We start from the raw sequence: 23,436 nt of genomic DNA, 5'->3' as shown, positions 1-23,436 counted from the left end.
ACAGCATTTTGGAATTAGAGGCAAATAGTTCAAGCAGCAGAAACGATTTTATGTGTTTAAGTAGAGTTCAGAGCTGCAAAAAAATGCATCAATATAGAGGTTTTAATGAACACAATAGCTGCTTCCACTCCAGACCAGGTTATTGAAGCTTAAGATTTCCAGACACAACTCATTTCCAATCTGCAGAAACAAAAGGACTCTACTCTTCAGATACGAGATTGGTCAATGTAAGTGGAAAACAGTGCACACAGAAAGATTTGTGAATGTCATGTTGGTACTGACAGCTCATCAAACAGCTCCTTGAAGGACTCACTTTGCTACCAGATTAAAAATGGAATAAAATAAAAGATAAAAGAATATAATCAGTGAATTAAATTAATGTCCTTCTATATGCACTGTAGAGCATTGGATAGACGAACCAGTCTTATGTTATTTGTTCCCTGGTGAACAACTCTTTTTAATACATTTTCTGGTATGATTTTTTAAAGTCACCTTTTCAAGTTGCTATGGAATTATCAATCATTGTTTAACTGTGTGCTAAGTTCCCAAAGTCTTTGTGTGTAAATATGCCAGCTGAAGGCTTGTTTACCAGAGGAAATACTGGTGCTCTGGCTAGGAGACAGTTTTAATCAAATATGGTTGCAGTAAGCAGGTGTTTTTCATGCGGAATGTATTGGAAATGAGTATGTATCACAGAAATGGCTCTTGGACTATATATTCTTCTTGGTAAATAGCAGAACCTGAAATTGTATCTGCTGTTGTGCTTGTGCAGAAAGAAAATAGGAGAAGCTTTGTGTGCGCTAGCAGAATATGGCACACTTGAAAAGGTGGGGGTCCTCATTTTATTCTTCAAAAACTTCAAAAACAGTACAAGTTTTACACAGGAGTTTTTAGAAACTGTGATTAGTCCTCCCCTGTATTGTTCCTGGAGCTATGCTTTTCTTTGTTCTTGTCTCTCCTTTCTCCTTTTTTTTCCCTTTTTTCTTCGTGATACATCCTTCTGAGGCCTTGCCAAATGGGAGCATGTGATACTGAGGAGTCATTGCACAGTGAGGGAGACACAATGTAATAGAGATTGCACTTTTCTAGACAGAAGGCTTAAAGACAAGAATATCAACACACCTGCTTGAAACAAAAAGATACTGCTTTTCTTGACTTTTTAAACTAATCATGCTATTCAACTATTCTGCTCCAATTCTGTTCCCAAAGAAAACTTCCAATAGAATGGACCTCAGTAAGGGCGCGAGTCAGGAAAGTATTGGGTATGCTACAACATTATTCATGCTAAACATACTGATCTCCATCTATGTTAACGTACAGATCAAATTTGGCAGCAGGTTTCTCCCTCCTCTCAAAGTTCTTGTCTTGGCTTTAATGAAAAGCAAAATGCCTGTCAACAGAGCAGTTGTTGCAATGCACTTAGTAGCAACTTAATATTTTAGTTGCCTTTAAGAGCTTTTTATGCATGGAGATTAATGGATGGCTAGATAAAGAAATTCTTCTGCTGAAAGAATTCATTTTGCTTAATCCTTTTGAAATTAAGAGATGATATGGAGAGGTGAGTAATGAAGTGTACTCCCTGATTCTGAGGTACCTAATAGATAACCACGGGGGTTACTTTTCTCTCACCAGCTGTAATTACACTAATTACTGATATGGTGCCAGAAACACTAAGGCAGGCTGAGTGTGACAACACAAAATGGAGTGTTTCTTAGCGAGACATCTTTCTCCATCAGCTGGACCAGAGGGAGGCTGACCGTGTTATGAGGCTAATGTGTGCCTTCTCCTGTGGGAGGGAAGAGACCAGGTACCTCTATCGCTCATAGGCTTTTTGGCGGTTGAGACACGAAAGATGACTTCAGTTCTTTCTAAAGGGAGGCAATTTCAGGCCAGAGGCTGAGGATTTGATCTATTCTTCAAGCAAATTGGTTCTAATCAGGCCACTGAAGCTACTCAGATGAGTAGAAGTTACACCTGTGAGTAAGAGCTCACCACACTGAGCTTGTCATTGACCAGAATGTAATGAAGGAGAATGCTGGATAAGGAGAAGGAAAAATTAATAAACTACATTTAAGTATATATAAAATCACTGGACAAGTGGCCCTGAATATTAAGGTAAATGGTGCTTGTAAATTCCATTTAATCTTCTGAGATTTTCTTTTACCGTAACTCTTATACTATCTCAGAGGAAATATTTTAAAGATGACTTGCACATTTCAGCAAAAGAATGAATATCAGGTTTCAAGATTTATAGATGGAATATTTTAAAACAAAAGATCTTCTTTTTTCCTTTGGTATTACTCTACCATTTATTTTCATTTCCCCAGGTTCTTTGTCCACTGTATTATGAACTTCTCGGGGGAAATCTAGTGTTAGATGTTTTCACACATCTAGTTCCCCTTCCTCCCCCTTGATGAATGATAAAATTGCGCTCCAGTGTGTGCAACACATTCTAGAAATACATCTGAATTCCATTATACAGTTTGTCATTTGCATGATACCTTTTGAGTTACCACTGTCAGAGAAGTCCTATATACTACAGAGAAACGCACTAGGAAAATGAAAAACAAGTGCAGTGTATGTCCAGAGGGTAAACTGGCATAGCTTGTGTTGATCTGATGGCCTTATTTCCATGAAAGTTCAGGGGTAGAAAAGGTTGCACGTCAGTGCCAGTCACTATTTGCAAGGACAGTGTTCCCGCCACATAAGTATTGCAGCAAACAAGTTTAACAAGGGCTTTGTAGCTCAGGTTGGTAAAGCGCTGCTTTTTTCACCTCAAAGATGTGTATTTGATTCCTGCCTTTTCTGGATTTGAGTCTTATTAAGTATCACAAGTGAAATTTGCAATAACAGTCTACACTCTCTTTTTAATATTGAACAGTATAACTAGTTGTAGCACATGCATCTCCAATCTGAGTCATACAAACCTTCATTTTAGTGTCCATTTTTATCAGCGGAAGGCTGAAGCAAGAGGGAACTTCTTTCCTTGGAGAGCTCCCAATGTCATTTGTATGCTTCCTGCACCTACCACTGCTTCTCCTGATCAGAGCTTTGCCCTGTCTCTTGTGTCATTAGGCTTTGTTTCATCCTTGCCTTTTCTTGACAGATAAAGTTAAGTGGTACATCCTCCACTAATGGGACAGAAGCATGGTTTACCTGTTGAGGTTGCAAGGACAGTATTACAGATTTACAAAATAAAAGCTGAGTATTTTGAAAAGCAAGAATCTTAAATATGTATTCCCATTTTACCAGAGAGAAACCCAGCAAGAAAAGAATGGCATGTCCGTCTGTCTGACATCATTGCTGGTCCTCCTTCTTGTAGAAGCAACGCTTGTGTTTGTTGTGGTACGATCCAGACGTGATATGCATTTTGTACAAATGTGATTTGACATGAGCAAGTTAATTTTCTGGGCAGCTCAGGATTAGGGAATTGCCCAGTATTCCCTTCACTGTCTGCTTGCAACCCCCTCTTCCCTTTCCTCCATCCTTTCCATTCCCACAAGGCTTTTTTACACACAAGTAGAGCTCCAGCACAGTGGTGAACTGATCTGAGAGCAAATTAGAAGTGCAGAACCTGGATATCCTATATTTAGGCTGCATTTCAAGCACCTCTTCTTCCCTGATGAAGCTGTCTCACGAAACCTACAGCATCTTATAAACACAGTGTTCTCCCAGCACGGCCCTACACAAGCAGAGCAGGAAGAAATGCATAGTGTTCTCAGAAGCTTCCTGGCAATACGGACCTTATTCACTTGAAAAAAGCATTTAAATAATTTATACCTGAAACCAATGAAAGGATGTTGAGCTGTGAATGTACTCCTTTAAGAAGTTATAATGCTCTATAAAAGTACCTGAAATTAAAGTCTACTGTGATGGTGCTTTTTCAGGGAGGAGAATATTTCACATCTCCAGTCAAATCTTGACTTACTTATTCACAGGATCCCAAACCAGCAAATGTGGTGTGCACAAAACACCTGCTGAACTCAGCAGTAGGGTTGGCTCCAAGTGCCTGTCACACACAGTTTCAGTGTGTGTGCAGCTTAACTTGGTGGCACCCCAGAAAGTTACAGCCCAGACCCCAGAGCTGAGTTTGGGGTTCTGCTGCTTTTGCTCCTCCCTGGACGGATGGGTGGGAAAGCCCAATTGGGTGACCCCAAATGTCCCATTAAATCCTAGGTCATCCTGCTCTGCAGCTTTGGTGTCTCACTATTATTCATGACTTCTTTGAGCAGTTCAAAAAGGGTGTCTAGACTTATATTGTAACCCAGTAACTCATGTTGTAAGAACTGTGTGGAGTGGCTAGAGGGACTCCATGACTCATTCATGTCGAAAATGAACAAGAAAAAAAGTGTAAAACAAAGTCTTGCCTGCTGAGAAGCAGAACCCGTGCTGGGACTTGCATAACCTTTTAATATTGTCTGTTAATAGAACAGCCACAGAGGGGTTTCAGATTAATAAACTTTTAAACTGTTATCCAGCATATTTTTTTGAATTATACTTTTGGACAACATGTGTAGAGTCAAAGAGAGAAGATAAAAATTTAGCTTGCTATGCCAAAATCATCGTAAACAGATCTAAAAATAGCTTATTTTGATTTCAGTTCATCTCATTTTATTCTGATGTCCATTGCAAGTTGAAGTCTGCTAAAAAAATATTTTATTGTTACAATATCTGGTAAGACTTTTACAGAAGACATCATAATAAAGCCCTCATTCATACATTTGTCTAGTTAAATTTGTAATGTAAGAACAATCTGCTTTGGGAGCTTGTTCATCCCTGGAGGAAGTGGGTATTGTAGTCAGTCAATGAGATTGCCCCTACTTACAATACAGATAAATGTGTTGCTTTGTCACAATGTTTCTGCTTTGCAGTAATTTCACATTTCAAATTACAAACCTCTGAAAATTGTAGATTATAATAAATATGCTGACACAACTTCAACTGATAGAGTAAATGGCATTGCTCTAATAATGAAATCAAAAATCCTACTTAATCCCACTCTTTCCCTAAAGTGGTGTTTTGCATTAGCTATGGATGAAAAGACAAACAAGTACATGTATATTCAATAATAATGTCAGCTGGGTCAGAGAAGAATAGGAAATAAAATGAATTCATAACACCTCTGGAGATAGCTTTTTGATACAGTTAGTTTTCTCTTTGAATTGCCCTCATTGATGATATTCGTTGTAACTTTAACATATCCACCAAATTGGCCTTTATTAATGGCTGGCCTGATCTTAATAACAAATATACACTGTAATCTCCAGTCTGCGTGTCTTCTGAGGTTAACAGGTACATAGAGCAGAATAGATAACGTGTATTTACAGGAATCTCTCACTCAAGAGAGCCTAATTTCGTGTTCAAACCATCCAGATAGTGTTTGAGAGAGTTATAGATACAGAGCACTTCTGGCTCAGTGCTTTGAAGCTGAAGTGGGTTACCTCTGTAGGTGTGACAGTGAAATAGTCACCTTGGATTAAGGTTGCTGACAATCTTAAAAAGCCCTTTCTGGGCTTTGAGTGTGATCAGATGCTACTTGCTTATAAATGAGAGTTAATAGAAACATTAAATGGTACAAGCTACTATGACCCATGTCTTCAGAATATTTAGCACGGTTTAAAATTGTGGAAGACCATCTAGACCTCTACTTTCTGTAAAATATTACCTCGTCTAGCCTGCTCTGGGAGCAGGTTATTTGAACTCTTCAGCATCCCACTTTCATTTGCAGATACTGTGTTTTTTTAATTTATCCCCTCACTTCACTCCCTACCATCTATTTGTTGTTGATACCACACTTGGTTTCTCTTTAATTATTCCATCTGCCAGAAGAGTGTGATGCATTTTAGAAGCTGTGTGGTTTAGTTGTTTAACCTTTGAGTTTTGTAACTGAATGAGATGACATATTCTTCATTTAGCAGAACTGGCTAAGAAGAATTATATACTCCAAGTGATAAGCTTGAAACTGCTAAAGAAATACCAAAAACCGATTTTTTTCCTCTCTCTAGTCATCTAAACATCCATTAGTCCCTTGAAGGGAATTCATAAATCCTGCAAATTTAGTTTATCTGAAACCAACTCTAACAGTTGTCCTGCCTACTAATCATGTTTTATATCCATTTTATATTTTTCAATATTCAATAAACATGTCTTGTGCTTACTGTACTTGTTGGAAAGTATCTGCAGCGTAGGCTGTATAAGGACAGTTATTAATCAGCCATTTCAGATGACTGTTTGGTTAGTTTAGTAAGTGTACTCATTTATCTTTTTTATTTTTTTCTTTGTTCTTTCCATCTATCTAATGTGGAATTTCTTTTGTCCTTTCTGGTTTATTTCAGCCAGAATATGTCAAAAAGGAACTTAACATGTAACAAAAGGGAAAAAAAAATCTTATAGCTGGAAAGAGGGAAAAAAAAACCCACCTTTTGGGCTTCGTTCATGAAACGATCCTTTGCATTATGTCCTCTTAGATCTGCATTAAAAAATAATAATAGAGCACATTATCTAGCAGTGCAGCTTTAAAGCAGTAGATAATTTACACATTAAAGTGAGATGTAGGTTTAAAACTGGGAGTGTAGGAACGAATAAGAGTCAGAATGATATAGTCCTGTATTAAGTTGGTCTCAGTTTCCTGGGGGTATTGTCCTTCTGGTGTGTAATGAGACTCGCAGATAACAATCTGGGGCTGCGGATAGATCGAGGTAGGGTGGCGTGTTGAGAACGGCACGGCAAGTAATGACGCTGGGGAAACAAATGAGTGTGTCTGCTAGATAAACAGCATAAAAAGTTCCCGTTCATCACCAAAATCCAGGCCTCTAAAGATTAATATTTCCCGAAGAATTCTTACTTTTAGAAGATTCTTTATCAATGCTACAGTCTCACTTTTACGGGTTCACATATTACAGGGAGGCATCTACCATTTATCAAGAGGTTAATGACTGGTAGTTATGTGTCCAGATACTGTGTAACCACGGAGCTGCCCGACAACAGAGGTCACTGAAAGACAGATGACTTACAAACTGGTTTAAAGATCTCCTTGCACTTTCTCTTTTTAAAAGAGCACCAGCAGGGCTTCGAACCTCCAGATATTTCCCCATTGGGATTATTGTCCCCTCTTTAAAAATTCCATATGCCAGGAGGCTTCCATGATTTACTGGCAGTCTTCAAACAACAACAGAAAAACTTCCTAACAGAACATCCATTGATTGCTACAATAAAAAATCATAGACTTCAGTCTCCATCAAAGCAGCAAGGAAACAGTAATTGCAATTTGCTGGTCTCCTGCAGTGGGTAAAGGAGATCAGCCTGGGAGAAAAGAAGCTCAGCACTTTCAGTGGCTGGCACAGCAGATCTGGGTGAGATGTGCTGATTCATTCATATGTCATCCGTGAGAAAAGAATTTGTCAAGGTGAAAAGATGGGTGTGAGGTAGAAGTGTGTCCAAAGGAATATCAGCTCTGAGGAGGACCACCAGATATAAGTGTGGCTATGGGGGAAGCTGTAGGGGAAAGTATATGGTGGCTGTTAGTCGTGTCTCTCTTGGTAGACAGACCTTGAAAGCAGAGACCTTTCCTGCAAAGTTGTAACAACAAATAATATGGCTTCCTACCTGGTATGTTTCAACATACCCAAATCTTGCATTTAAATAAATAAATAAATGTATAAGATGAATGTTAACATAGTAGCATGCATTATTGAACTCTTCCTTCTGTCAAGGGAAAGGAAGGAGACTTTGGGACAGCCAAATCTGTTAGGAGTTTCCTTTCCCTTTAAACAAGGGCAAGGAGCAGTAACATGAGATTTCCCTGTAGGAATTAAAAAAAAAAAAAAAAAAAAAGGAAAAAAAGAATATGAATTAGCAGATTCCTACTTTTTGCTCTGCCTTCAGATACTAACAACTGCGATGTCCCATCAGACCTCAGAGAAGCTCCTCTTCTTGATTTTCCTCATTCAGCACTCTCAGTTTGGTAAGGTGGGATTGGTGCAGGCCTCTAGAAAGATCAGTAATACCCTAGACCAAGAATGAAACACAGAGGATTTCTCAGCTTTTAGCAGTCTCAGAGCTGAATTTCCTTTCCCCCTTCTGATTTAGAAATACACATAGTTGTCTGTGGACTAATCACTGTGAGATAATGTGCAAATAACAGAGGACATGAAGGAGGAACTGGCTACTAAACTTTATGATGGATGAGTTTGAAAGTCATTTGTTCTTATGTAGCATCTCAGAAGAACTAATAACATACATAAACAGAGTATTCATCAGTTTACTTATCACAGGTCTGATCCCGCTGTTGTTGAATTGAAAGGCAGATTTGCCTCTGACTTTGGTGAAGGCTAGATTTGGCCCATTGTATATGACTTTAATTCACTAAGTGTAATTCTGTTTTGTCCTCTACTTTTTTTTCAGAATGCTTGAGGATGATCTGAAACTCAGCAGTGATGAAGATGACAATGAACAGGTAAAATATATCTAAGTGCATGTTGAATGTGTTTGTGTGCAAAAACATTTTGGGGTGCTGCAGAATCCATTATTTTAGATCTTACCTGCATGTAAAACAACTTCTGAATCTTTTACAGTTATTCCTAAGTCTGTCTTAGGGTGGAGAAACTTTTTTCTTAAACAAGAATATGTTTTGTCAGTTTTGCTAAATTAACCTAGTGAAATGGATTAAACTAAGCCAAAACATGGCTAGCCTTGGACTAAAAGAACATGTATGGCATCATCTGGGAATAGTTAATGTGCTCTGAGTTTCTATCTTCCATCGTACCTAATTAACTGTGGAACGGCTTCCACTTGTTTCCCACACAATTTCTGAAATTGATGACTTGTTTGGAAGCGGGTATAAAATAACCACATCAGACCACTATCATAACTGCAGCGTTGTTCTGCACTTTGCAATTCTTTTGTAGGATTGCACCCATGAAGTTGGATCTGTAAGTTTTGTTCCAGTCAGTGAGTAAAGGGATGGGAGCCCATAGCCAGTAACTCAGAGATTCCCATTTGTGAGAGGTAAAATCTTCAGTGTGTAGTTGTAAATCAATACTGAAAGTCTCTCTGCCTTACTTGGGACGTTAATGAAGAATCATTTTCAGAAAACTGTCTGATGTCATTCTTTATCCTTCCCGCTTTATAAATATTTATGGGTAATGCTGGGAAATAAGGCTGGTGAAATTCATATTCTCAACATTCTTATCAGAAAAAAAATTGAGACTTAGGGTTAAATTCATCCTTCATGTTACTTTATATACGGAATAGGCTTAAATATGTAAACTTCTGCAGTAAAGAGAAAAGTAATACTATAACAGCATAAGATCAAGAAAAGTAATACTATAACAGCATAAGATCATCATAGTCTGTTCAGCTGGGAAATGTTATTTATAAGTGGATCTTTCTTTCTTATTTATTTTTAAACCATCTGAATGTTCTCCTTTAACCCACCTAATCCATCCTTTAGGGTCATGCCAGGAAAGATTTACCCTCTGGTGTAAGTTGATCCCTTAGTCATACAAGCCAGTACTTTTTGCACCAAGACAGACTGGCACCCTCGTCTGAAGCCAAAGGATCAAAAGCCAGTACTTATGCAATGCGCTATTGTGCAAACACGTTGGCTTATGAAACTAGTAGGTTTCTTGATCTATTGGAAATTTGCCTATATACTCCCGTCAGATGGCATTGTGATACTGAGATGCCCAACATTTAGAAATGGTAATATGTTATCAGGCAGGAGTTACTTTTGTCTTCTTACTGTAGTAATTTTCCATTGATTTCGGTAAAATTGCTCCAGATTTACACACTTTACACTGACTTGAATAGGTGTAGTCTCTGATGTCAGTCCCATGCAGGAAGGCCACAGTTACATCTGCACCGCACGGTGTCGTGTTGGTAGCTCTCAAAGTATTGCTGCTGTTGTATGGTACATGCATGCCTTTTACCCAAAGGCAGGCTCATGCTGGGGAGCAGTGCCACATTGCCCCCAGTTCAGAGGCTGCAGTGTGAGCCGCTCTGTGATGTGCCTGAGCTGTAGGAAGCCTCAGACTGCACCAAAAGTCTGTGAGACTTTCCAGTAATACCACTGGCAGCATAAGCTGCAGACAGGCAAGAGACCACAATAAGGAACATTCATGGAGTTTCTCTAAATTTTATAGTATGTAGAACATATTTTTCCTTTTGGCAGTGCAAGTTTCATGTCACTCTAAGTGATTAGAATTGATTCGAGTCTGCTAAGATCTCCCAAATATCTTCTAAAGAAACAGCTTATGGTCTGTATATTTAGGGATTCAAAACATGAACGCATCCTATCACGTAAAAAATAAATGAACTGTCTGGACAGTAAGCATGCTGATCATATTTCTTAAATGTCCAGCACGTAAGGGAAACCTTCACCCTTCCTCTGTACCCCCACAAATGTGTGGTTGCTTCTCTTTTAGGTGCCTCATGAATAGAAGATAAAGACAGTGTTATTTACATTACCGGAAAGAATCCCATAGCTTTTTAGGTTTCCCAAAAGCATGAGTATATGTGTCTATCCTTTAGATTCTTGTCACACACCGCATCCCAGAGTAAGGCCTTGAAAAGCTGAGCAGATTGGCTCTGCTGCATCACTCAAGCATTACCCTGGCCATGCCTTCACACTTAGCAGCTTCTGCCATGTCTCTTTGAAAAGAAGAGAGGGGACTGGATATGGAAATAAAGGTTGATCTGGCACACCAGTAAGGCACATAAACATCAACAAAGTAACTGGAACGGTTATTGACTGCAGATATTACGTCCCCAAAATATGTGAAATATTCATTCACGAGGGACAGGTCAAGGCGATTACAATATACGAGTTACATGATGTTGAATGTTCAGCTGTAGGATCCAAATTTATAAATATATATTTTTGTTAACGTAAAGATTTTGCACGCAAATGACAATTGTAATTCAGCTGTATACATGTGTGCATTCTGACAGGGAAAGAAAAGATTAAAACTCTCGGCTCAAAACCCTTCTAACAGTTTATACAACATTGCTATAAAGAAGGATTTTCATTGCAATCTTTCTGAATTTTTTTTTTTTTGCTATAGGCTTACAGCCAATGTGAAGCATGAGCTAGCATTTACTCATTTTTATTAATAAAAAAGCAATATGTCAAAACCATATTTTTTATCTTGACCTCTTTACTCTTATTTCAAGGAAGCTGAAATTCTTTGAGAGCAACAGTCAGGAGGAAGTCCTAGGACCCAGGCCTGTATTTGTCCTTTGGGAATTGCTAGGGACCCTTCGATCTTTACAAGAGAGGAGCAGTAGTGACACTGACCCATAAATGCACCTCCATCCCGACTTTCAGTGAATGTCTATAGTGCGTGGAGAGGATTTGATCTATCTGCCTGTCTTCTCAGACTACCAGTAGTCCATTTGTCATGGTGCTAGATTGTTAGAAGCTTGTCTGCAAGAAACCAAAATCTCCTGTTGTATTTTTTCACTCCTGCGAATGAGCACATGTATTTCTGATCTGTATTTAGGGGCCCATGAACCTCATGCTCTTTCAGTCACTGCTGAGGAGAAACCCAACACGATTGCTCTGGTCAGTCATGTAATTAGGAGGCTGAGGCTGATTTCTGGATAAATTGAGAGCTATCAGTTTGAAGTCAGTGGAAGGTATTTAGTCTGTAGATATTATTAGCAGGGCTGTTACTGAACACACTGTCCACTTTTTAACATTACCTTTTCAACCAGGATTTTGAATAACTGGAAGTGGTTCCTAAGAGCTATAAACATGATCTGGAGAACCCTTCTTAATATGAGTGTTACGACTTCTTGATTCAGCCAGAAAGAGGCTAAGTGTGCATTATGATGGCCTAGCAGCATATCACCAAGAAAAAGATTCTTGAAAGGAGGCTGCACTCTGTAATTTCATCCCAGAGGGCTTAAGAGGCTCCAGCAAGTGAGAGGTGACTGGAAATCCAAATTACTAGTGCCAAACTGCTGCAAATTGCAAGGAAACCTTGTGGTTTCCCTCTCCTTTTAGGCTTCCTTACTGCATGCTCTGGCAGTTGTAGGCTTGATGTAGAAGTTGTTGAGTGAAGTTCTTCGGGCTGTGACACGCTGGAGGCCCAATGAGATGATCGTTGCAGGTCCCTTCTGACTTCAGATCTGTAAATCTTTGGACCATATTGATCATTGCTATAGATCATGAGGCAAGCTGCAAGTTACTCCACCCCAGTTGCAAACTCCAGTCATCATTTTCTGGGCCTCACTTCAAGAGACAGCAGTTATCACCTGTATCTAACATGTGTAAACACATCCCACAGCATCTTCAGTGTAGACACTTTGGAGCTGGCCACATGACACATGCTTTGTCCCTTAGACAAAATGCTGATTCTTATGTCTTTCATTGTGGGTGATTTGGGATTAAAGACACACAGAAAACGACAGGTTAGATCTGGAATCAATTTTCATTTACAGCTGAGAAGCAGTTATTGATGCTGTGCTCACAGTTCAATAAAAGATCTGAAGATATAGACCTCGCATTTCTTTTTCAATATAAGCAGCATAATCAGTCTCAAATGTTTTTACAAAGAAAATTGTATTGACAGTTTTATTAAAATTGCTGTCTTTAAAGTTTCAAGTTATCCACAGTTTGACCTACTTGAATGGTTTTTAATATGCACACTGACCAACCCAATGGATTTTTGTGTCACGTATTTATAATACCAGGTACACATCTGTTTAATGTATTATTTGAGAGGTATTGTTACATCCAAGCATTGCCTGTGTTTTAAACTCTTGTAGTATTGGCACAGAAAAGAACATTGGCATATACATCCATATTGCATTCAGAGGTCCTGTTGCAAAATATTTTTAGATTGGCCACGACAGATAGAGTCAAGGCAGATGACAGACATGTTCTTAGTTTTTAGACATGTAATTAGGTGACTAGGCATTTCAGAGATGCTCTTAATGCTCTTCTGTAAGGAAAGGAAGTGCTTTTAGATGGCTTTATTATTCTGTTAAAAAATATAAATCAGAAATTAGAAAGAATACTGAAGATTTTTAATTAGTAGCTTGATGCAGGTAAAAGAGCTTGGATAAAACACAGGTTAATATTTTTGTTCTTTAAAGCACCTCTGTATAACTCAAATTAGCTTTGAGCTCCAAATGAGTTGTGCCTGGATACAATATTTTAAGTAGCTGTGGTGTACCCAATTTTCTTTAACCAGCTCCTCTTTGTTCTTCTGCCTAAGGAATAGGCCTGTTAACCTTTGAAATGTGTACTTAATTTAAAGCACATTGCTAGCAATCTGTGTATTTTTTAACCAAAGAAACTTTGATACTAGTTACAGACCTGCTCCATTATTTTCAGTATTTCATGTATATATATATTTTTGGCAGAACAAATCAATGAAATGTTTTTCTTTTATATACATTTTTTTCCTTCTTCACTTAATGATTGCCATCTTATGTGCACTTCTCTGATAACCATATAAACACAAGACATACATATAATCCATGGCCTTGGCCTATCTTCTGTATTTTACACAAACATATTACTTTCTTCTAGGTTACTATTAGGTAATTGCCGACAAAACGTTTGCCTTTGTAGCTCCATCCAAAAAGGTGATCAGCCATAGCCTGAGCTTTGAATTCTTCTAATGCATTCTGAACTTTCAAAGCTTTTACTCAAGTTCATTTTTTTTAAATCTACGAAATGCAAAGATGCATGATGCTTTCATCATGTAACACTTTGAAAGAGGTCACCATATCACTTTAAATTGTAACAATAGATATCCTTTCCTGTTGTCATTTATCCCATTTTTTATCTGGATCCTGAACAAGCTGTTTACCTCCCTAAGGTTTCTCTACATTTCCATTTACTTTGTTATCAGCAGAAAGGCTGAAGAACAGCTCTTCAGTAATGACATCAATACTGCACACACAGTGAGAGAGGTCATCTTGTCAAAGCTATAGAAAAATCAGATGGATTAGGATGAAACTAGGTGCAAAATAACTTTGATAGAGTCTTTAATGTAAACAGTTTATCTGCCATTGGGTTCCATTGAAATCCCAGAGTGATGCAGCATCGGTTGTAGCCACGGCAGAATGTGTTTTGATAAAAAGCCCACATTTCAGCATTTAAGATCTGCAGTCATGTTTTATAATTGTAAAGAAATGTTTTCATTGAGACATTAATGAAAACAGAAGCTATTAGGATAATGCAGTCATTCTCCAACCTTGTCAATCTATAACCGTGAAAAATCCTTTCATGAAGACATCTCTTCTTGCTACCTCAGTCCATTTTAATTGATACTCAAATTATTTTATTCTGCACAACACTAGTTGAGACAGCCATATATCATCAACTGTGCAAAATGAATACTCTAGCTTCCGTTACACAAATCTTTGGAAATAAGAGATTTGATGGCTGACATGTCTGAGGTAATAATTCACACACTAATCACATAGGTTCCTATCATAGTATTTGTTCATTATCAGCAAAAGCTTTCAGTAACCACTGTGAGATCTGGGGTGAGCTTGGTGCAGTTATGAGCAAAAAACATGGCATACCACTGAAACACATGGTGTTATCAACGGGTTTTAACTTGTTCAGATTCACAGAATCTCATGTAATTGCTTCTGCACGTGTTATTATTGTGGAGGTCATCCATCAGTGAGGAAGGGGATTAATACAAACCGTAGGACAAATGGTTGCTGTAGACTGCACAGTTTTACAGCTCGACAAGGGTAAGTTTGCCCCTGCAGGATGCAGCCATGGTCTTACACAGGCTCTGGGGCAGCAGCTGCATGGACCAGCACAGGATCTGGAGGAGCCCAATCCATCCCGCTGAACTGCCTTTTCCATGGGTTGCCTGGTATGAACTGGCAGCTCAGTGTCTCAATATCCCAATATCCCTCCACCCCAGTAGAGAAAATAACATAGGAAAATAAAATACCAGAAGGCAGGCAGCCCTAGCGAAAGGCTGAAATGCCTTAGTTGGACAGATGGATAAATACAGCTGCAAGAAGTCCTCTCCTGGCATTCCCACAAATAAGCACACACTTCATAGCCCCTCAGCGCTCACTTAAGCAGGTGCTTCTCTTAGGTTTAGTTTTTCATGCTACCAGCCTGAAGCAGCCAGGCTCTGCCAGCCATACCACGAGACATCATTCACCTGAAGGAGAAGCTTTAAACACAGACCTGGTGCCTCTATCACTAATTAAATAGAGGTGGAAAGGCATTTGTTCGTGAGCACAGCCATTAGGACCAGACGTTGGAGATCTGCCAGCCTCCTTGGGGTGGGACAGAGGAGGGAGATACGGCTTTCAGTCCTTGGGATGGATCGTGTACTCTGTGTGTGTGTGCATGCCTGTGCACACATGTTTTGTAAAGAATTCTTTATAGTAACAATGGAGGAAAAATACATTTCCCCAGGTCATTTGGCATACACATACCACTTATGCAAAAGCCTTGTATTGTTTTGACAGCAAACAGAGGCAGCAGCAGGTGAGATAATTGATTGACACCAGTACTCTTGTTGTTAAGAGAAAAGCCAGACTTGACCATACTGTCCTGTAAAAATAAATCTGAGGACTGTGGTATCTGTGGGCCACCTCGGTGCTCAGCACTCACTAATCCAACCACATAGGAAACATTTATCTTCTTTTTCTCTTCAAAAGGAGAGTGTGATTTTTATCACACGTGCCTTGAGAACCATTTTGGTAAAGAAATTGTCTGGCTTTCTTATGCTGGCCATCTGCAGCATTGCTCTTATTTAAAAGCCCAAGCAACTGTCTGTGAACTTCAAAATCTAAATTTTGGGGAGATTTTCACACTGGTAGAGTATAGTTCTAGTATTGGCTTAGAGGCTGGGGGGCTGCAAATATCTCAACAGAGGGACTCATAGGTGGCCAGAACAAGTGTAGAAGTAGGTGATGAAAAGGGCATGATAAATCCAGTAATTAGCTTCTGTCAGCCAGAATAAGGGGAGAAGAAGTGAAAGTTGATCTCCCCTGGAGGAATTCCAAAAGGAGAACAGTAATGAGAATGAAACACCTTAATTTTTCTTACGATAAATGCATCTGCCACTGCAAGGTTTGCTGGGGTTAGAGGTGCTTCATTTTGTACCAGCAGGATGAATCTTCCCACAACAGACCTCCTGCCCACTTGTAGGGACAGGTTCAGAGCACAGTGTGACAGTGCAATTGATTTGGGCAGGGTTCTCACACAGAGCATTCATGATTTACAAAACTACCAATTTCATGGCAATTTATGTGTAATTTTGAGGGTGCAACACAGTGATTGGCTAAGTCATCTGAGCAATATACTAAACCAGACCAAGGGCAGCAAAGTTATTTCATGTGTGTTTACATCTGCTGCCTGTTTGTAATGGATTTAATATTCAGTGTAGATTTAATGTTCAGTATATTTTAATAATAAATAATAATAAATAATAGTAATAAATAATAATAATAATAAATAATAAATAATACTATATTATATATTATATGTTATATGTTATATGTCATATATTATATATTATATATTTAATATAAATAATAAATCTTTGGTCCTACATAGGAAATAAATGGGTGGTGTGAACAATAGCAACATCAATTCACAGCTTCCCAGCACTGCCACTGCTGGTACCATTTGGCTGTGCCCTTTTGCTTCGCATGTCTAGGAAACTATTCATTGATTTAGAGTACGGAAGAGACTAAGGATGGGTTGGGATCCAGGAGGAATGAGATAAAGGCCTTTGCCGCAAAGGAGGATCTGAGGGCATAAACTGCAAATAAACAGGGATATGAGGGGCTGCTTCAGTGACGTCTGCCTATCCTTGTTCCCATTTTGACACAGCAAATGTGAATGCTGCAAAGGTAGCAATTAAACATTCCACACTAAAAGTACACCTCATTATAAGACCTCAAAACATCAGCACTGTTCAGGTAAGTCTCGGATGGAGATACAAAGAATTATTCTCCTTTTGTTAGAACTGGACAACCGAGGAATACACAGATTGTGGAGACTGTCTGCAGCTGCACAGTGAAATACCAGGAAATTATTTGAATATAGCCTTTTTCTCCTCCTTTCTTTAGGGAATTTTAAAGAAGACTTTTTTTTTGCTTCTCTTGTAAATGTTTCTTGACCTTTTCTCTGATTCTTTTGCCACCTCTAGATTTTTTATCATGTCATTAGAATGTTGAAACATGGCTATGGAGTAAGCCCAACAAATAAATGATTTTTTGATTTATTAGCCATCTGGAGGGTTGAACCAAACACACATTCTAGAAGAAGTCATCTTTAAATAAGAAGACAACAAATACTGAGCTTTATTCCTAGTTAAATGTTTTATATTTTCACAGTAGGATTATCATCTGCTAAACTTGGGACATTTGTAATGAATTTGTAACAAATTATTTGCTAAAAGGTGTTGTTTCTAACCGGAATTTCAGTTCAGTTTTTTTTTTTCTTAAAAAATGGACTATTCAGTAGAGTTTTTCCAACTTTGTCTCCAGGGCTGGATATTTGTTTTTCAAATAGAACAATTTTTATGAAAAATCAGGCCTAGCTCTAGTCAGGAGTTCAATTCTCTGCCACAGAACTCTACAATGACCAAATTGGTATTGTCGGAGCATTTAAATGTACTGGACCTCAAGAGACATTCTGAGCGTTCATTAGCATTTGTAAAGGAACTTGAAAATGTCTTAGAATATAGTCCGACAAAAGTTGAATTCTTAGAATTTGTAATGTCATGTTAGAATTTCTCCTCAGTTGGATGAAGGTATCAAAATTAGTACAATTAGCAACTTCTGTTGAAAGAAAAAAGAAAAAAAATTTTTGAAAAAATCCAGCATATATCAGAATAATTGAGGAAGGGAGATACTGTTTCAAGCTTCTTCTGTCAAGTTTTACTGGTGCTAATGTATCAGCTTTTTTTTTAAATGGAATAGTCTGTCAGGAATGAGAAGTGTCCATGTTTTTCATTACACACTTCTTTAGTTTGATTTCCACCACTGGCCCGATGTAAACGTAGAGATTTGGGGAAGAATGCTGGCAGAGGCCCAAACATGTCTGTGGTGTTGTTCAGTTAAAAGCAGTTCACTTGCATCAGGGATGAAGGTTACTCCTAACCCACAGACAAACTTTTTTAGACTTGATCACTTAAACTCTGTTTTCCATTTTACCCAGCCTCCACTGCACCAACTGAAATTAAATTTCCGACTGGTAAGATTTCACCCTAAGTATTCTTGAGCATCTCTCTGTAAAGCCATGAAGGTTACTGCATTGCTCAAAGCAATGATGAGAAGTTCTCTGTGGTTCTGCTGCTTAGAAACTGAGAGATGAACCTAAGGTGGATTTGCAGCAGCTCTGGGAAAAAGTTAAAGCATGGAGGTCTTCCTCCTTCTGCCAACATATTCGATGGCTTGAAGTGCCATCTGTCTCAGCCTAAGAGACACTTCAAGGTTCAGCAATTGCCTTCTTAGGTGGCTGATCAGTGCTTCTGAATCACGAATGTGAGGAGGCATTCTTAAAAAATGCTGACTTATTTTCAGATCTCATTTCCTCAAAATCAAATGTTTCTTCTGAAAATCCTGGATATTCAGTTGTGCAATGAAAAATATTTATTTTTCTTCAGACAGCAGACAGTTCCCCTTTAAAACTTGACTGAAAATCTAATTTGCTTTCTGCAGATGCCAGTTATTTTACATTGATATTTTTGAGCTGGCCTTGTCTGAATTTATTCTCCTCAGGTCTTTGTGATGTAGGAAAGTTGTTCTGACTGGAGTACTTTTTTTCTGGTTCTTTCTATCCAAAAATCAGTCTGGCAACTGATGATCATGAAGAAAAGCATCATTTTTCACATTCCATGGTCCTTGTGTACAACCTAGAAGCAGCCAGTGCTTATTTCCTTCTTAGTTCTTCTGCGTAATAGTTAAATATCTGTTAATGAAATAAGTTTGTGGATATATCCACACTACAGATCAAATAAAGCACAATGCAGATGGCTCTTGAACTAGAGAAAAAACAACTAATGTCAAAATCAGGAGTAATGCAACATATGAAATAGAAGTCTTTCACAGTTGTAAAAGTCATAGGAAAACATCCCTGGGCAAATATGCTGTGATGGATGACCCTGTGTATCTGACTACTTTTGATTTATTCCTCACCTTCTTTCTTTTATTCACCACTGGAGTCAGCTGTTGAAATAAGGTCTTACAGAGTAGAGACACAATTACAGAAAGGCCGTAACCGGGAAAAAAAAAATCAGGAGAAAATTGCAAATTAAAGTGGAATGATTGTCTAGTTCATTCTGGCTTCCATTTTCCAATCATCCTAAATTATTTTAAAGCATATTTTCAAGCTCAAAATTAGCAAAGGTCCCATGATGTAATTCTCCTAACAACCATTGAATGTTACATTATACCAGTCCAATTTCATTCCAATCTTTTGCAGCATCATCTCCCACTCAGGGCACATGTATCATAATTTAGGGAGGCCCTACCTGCCCTATTTCTAGATAGTACTTTTAGTACGTGAAGTTTAGGAATCATTGTGGAGTTAAAACCAGTTTCTTATTTGTAAAGGCCTAGGAATATAAGATAAAAAAATAACTCTTAAAACATGTTTGTCTTTGAAATATCTTAAATTAATAATCAAAGCTCACATCAAGTCTAAAACAAATCAAACTCAGTCATGAAGATGAGAAATGGGAATTATTAACTGAGTAGCGAGGCTGATGGAGGCTCAATGAGATCATTTTGTTCAAAGATTAAAGGCGATGAACACTGAAATAGTTTAGTAGGATGGCTATGAACACATCTGACTAGAGCTGCTAAATTCAGTAATGATCAAAAGTTAATTATCAAAGCAGAGAGAACTACTCAACACAGACAATTTGAGTCAATAGCTAAGCAGCCCAGCAAAAAAGTAATTTGGGAGAAGTATTTTCCTATAATGAAGTTATATAAAAGAAGTACATTTCAAAGAAACCTGCCTAAAACAAGATTGCATTCTTCCTGATCAGAGAAAAATAATTAGCTCTAATTGACAGACTTGCTGCATACCAAATATTTTCAAACAATATGTTTCTGCATCAAAGCTTAATGTGTAGAGTTACTCAATGTCACTTTGATTTTGCCTTTCTTTATCTTCTGCCACTGGGCATGCTCATGATATCGCAACAAATGTGCTTTGAAAAATGAATGAGCAACACCTACAAGATAAAAGCAGAAGGCCAGATCCTGCATTTCTTTCTCAGACAGAATCTCTGCCACATTCTGTGCTGTGTTTAACATCATCACGTTCCCACTCAGAGACAAACTGAATCATTTGTAATAGGAAGTGACCAGTTGCTTTATCATCCAACATTAAACTAGGCTAGTATGCATATTAACTTGAGAACTTGCAATATTTTTTCTAAAACTCTGTATGAGTGAAGAACACTCTCCCCCCAGCATGTGCCATTTCTTACGAATTAGGGAAGTGCCTTCTCCCAGGAAAAAAGGGAAAAATTCTCCATGTAAAAATCTAAGATGTGATATGTGTTAGAATGTTCGTAGTCCTGGAAAATAAAATACATCTGTAATTCTCTGTTCTTAAAGCTACCACGTTTCTTTCAGAGTAAACATCAACATAGCTAAGTATTCAAAAATCAAATGCCCAGTTTAGACTCTGCTTTTTAATATTCCATGACTTTGACATTGCCCGTTCTTACTCTCTGAAATATCTTCATCTTCTTTAATCTTTCATGCAAACAGTTTAGCTCACACCATCACATACACGCTGTCTGGAATATCTTCTGCTTTACTTCATAGTAGAATTGACTGCATTATTTACTTCTGATCCTAGACACTCTTCACTCTTCTGTTTTCTTTTCCTTAACTGTATTTTGATATCCATTTTTGTGTAGCGATTTTTGAATAATTTAGAGGGGGAAAAAAACTTGTCTGAGATTTAGATGCAAGTTTCACATGCCAGAACTCAGAATTATTATAGTCCAGCTATTTAGTGTGTAAGTGTCAAATGAAATATCACTGTACAGTCAAAAACTCTTCTGCCATGGTGGAAGGTGGTGTATAAACTTTGAAAATAATTCTAGTTCCTTGCAGGATAGGACTGAAACTTTGCATTTAATGGGAGGCTTGGGAAACTGAAATATCATTTTCAATGGTATTTTAATCCATTTTAAATGAAGTGTTTGTGTGTTGTTACATGTAGTTTATTACTTAAATTTCATCATAACATGTTTTTGACTTTGCGCATGCATGTGACAGCTAAAAAAAGGGAGATTTGGGAGAGTATCATTGGAAGAAGGCACAACTCACATTATTTCACTAATGAGGTAGAGACTCCATTTCATCATAGGCTTGTTTGAGAGGCCATAATTAGGTTTAGGTGTGTAATACTTACTCGTGCAATTTTAACTTTAGGATTTCCTGGAGTTTAAGCGTTTTATTTAGCAACCCTACTGTACAATTACTATAATTGTTTCCTATCGTGCATTCATTGATTTATTCTTTAGATGGAAAATGTAATCCAAATGAAACAAATGCATCTTTCTTCACACACTGGAAGCCAGCCTGGAGTGTTGCTGTTGCTCTGTGTTAGCTCTCACAAGCTTTAATTCAGATTTTAACTTATTAGGGATTTCCATGGATTTAAACAAAGATTTTATCTTTGCTATGATTGGAGGCAAAAGAGCCAAAACAGTAGGTATTTTGAAAAACTCATCCCATTATAGAGCCCAAAGGAGAACTCATTCTGGCAAAATATGGAACCCAATTGTGGAGGTCCCAAAGGTTTAAAAAGTTAGCCAGTTTTCATAAAGGATTTAATTCCTTAAGGGCTTATATATGCATTTTTCAGGACCACTAATATTAGCAGTTCCTGTGTGGGAACCATATTCTTTCCATCACTAAGCATACCAGAGGTTAAAGTTCCTCACCAAAATCCTTCTCTCCAGTTTTGGTAGGCTTTACAAAAATAGCTCCAAAGGTAATTAAGCACTGAAACTTTCCTTTGTGTAATAGGTTTATGGATCAGTTGTCTTAATTCTGCCTTTCACTGCTCTCCGTGCTTATAATCTCACTAACCATCTGACCACTTTCCACATTTAAATCTATTATAGCCTGATTCTGTGAATGCTAGAAGGAACTCTATAAAATTATGTGAAACACCAGTTTATCTGAAGGTGCTATTTCAATCCCTCCTGCGTTAAAGCGTTATTTACCTGTTCTGAAAAAATTCAAAGAGGATGCAAGGTTGGTTCAGATTACATAATTATGCTACAGAAGCATTAAAAAAAAAATAAAAACCCTCCACTAAAATCTTGAGCAGCTTAACCAGTGTGATAGACTGGCGCGGCCCTGCCATCGGTGCCCCCAGCTGTGTTGCTTAGCAACATTTTAATTCAAGAAGAATCGAAGGAGATGAAATCCCCGTGGAGAGGGAAACAGAAATAAGAGGGCCGTTGACAGATGATCTGAGTTGTTTCTTCTAATATACTGTGAAGATCACTGGCTCTTTTCATGAATGATAAATGGACTGTACACAGATCAATGGGTTCAGCAATAAACTGGAACCAGGCTCCATGTCTGAGGTGGTGCAGGCCGAGAGGCCCAAAGATTTACTCATTTAGATGATTTGGAGTGTGTTTTCTCAAAGGTTTCACAAGAGGAAATTGATCTGAACATTTGGTCATCCCTTGCCCTTTTCTGTTGTTGGCGAATAAAAACTGTTTTGGAAGCGGAGTCCGTTCTTCCCTTTATTTTTTCCTGTTGTTGTTCCTGTTCCAGATAAGGACAGATAGGCAGTGACAAGGGGGGCCAGACCTCAGAGCGGGAAATGAAGTAATGAGCAGTTCCTAAATGCTCATAGCCATTAAAAATAAACAAACCACATTGATATCACAAACCGGGAAAGGAGTATTTAAAACTTGTAACGCTATCTCTCTGGAAGGGTCCAGCTACTGCAGACGTGTTCCCTCTGCCCCCGTTGTGGCCGGCTGCCCCGGTGCGCCCTTCTGAAGAGCATCCAGTAGTTGGCTTTGTTGTGGCTTGGCTGTGCTGAGGCATGTTGTTTAATTCTTTGTCTCTCCCACCCCTCTTCTGTTTACAGGCTGCTGAAAAGACAAAATTGAGAAACATTCCTGTAAAGTAAGTTCTTTTTATATCCATTTTGAAATGTAACTTTAATGAACTTTTTGAGTACAGTCACTAAAAAGACTGGGACAGTGAGAAGGGTGATAAAAGAGAAAACAGAGTTCAAGTTGCCCCTAATAATAGCTTTAAAAAGGTCAATATTGCTGAAGAAAGCTTTTGATTTCTCATGTGTCCCTAATGATTGCACTCCCCAAGTTTCATCCAGTTTCCATAAATTAATGTGTTGTCTATGAATAGCTGCCAAATAATATCACAATCATACTCAATACATAGTGCTCCTAGCCTTGGGGAGGTTTG

General features: G+C 38.2%; 1 protein-coding gene across 16 annotated transcripts in view; it reads left to right on the top strand.

Moving 5' to 3' along the window:
- The window catches only part of AFF2 (ALF transcription elongation factor 2), a 426,609-nt gene that overhangs the window by 331,873 nt on the left and 71,300 nt on the right, over positions 1 to 23,436 (top strand). For all 16 annotated transcript variants that reach the window (XM_083797145.1, XM_083797153.1, XM_083797147.1 and 13 more), the window contains 2 exons: positions 8,404 to 8,455; positions 23,096 to 23,133. In XM_083797145.1, the coding sequence (XP_083653271.1) occupies positions 8,404 to 8,455; positions 23,096 to 23,133 (90 nt within the window). The remainder of the gene's footprint in view (positions 1 to 8,403; positions 8,456 to 23,095; positions 23,134 to 23,436) is intronic.

This window comes from Anser anser (assembly GCF_964211835.1).
Source record: "Anser anser genome assembly, chromosome: 13".
Lineage (NCBI taxonomy): Eukaryota > Metazoa > Chordata > Aves > Anseriformes > Anatidae > Anser > Anser anser.
This window is presented reverse-complemented; position numbering and strand designations above follow the sequence as displayed.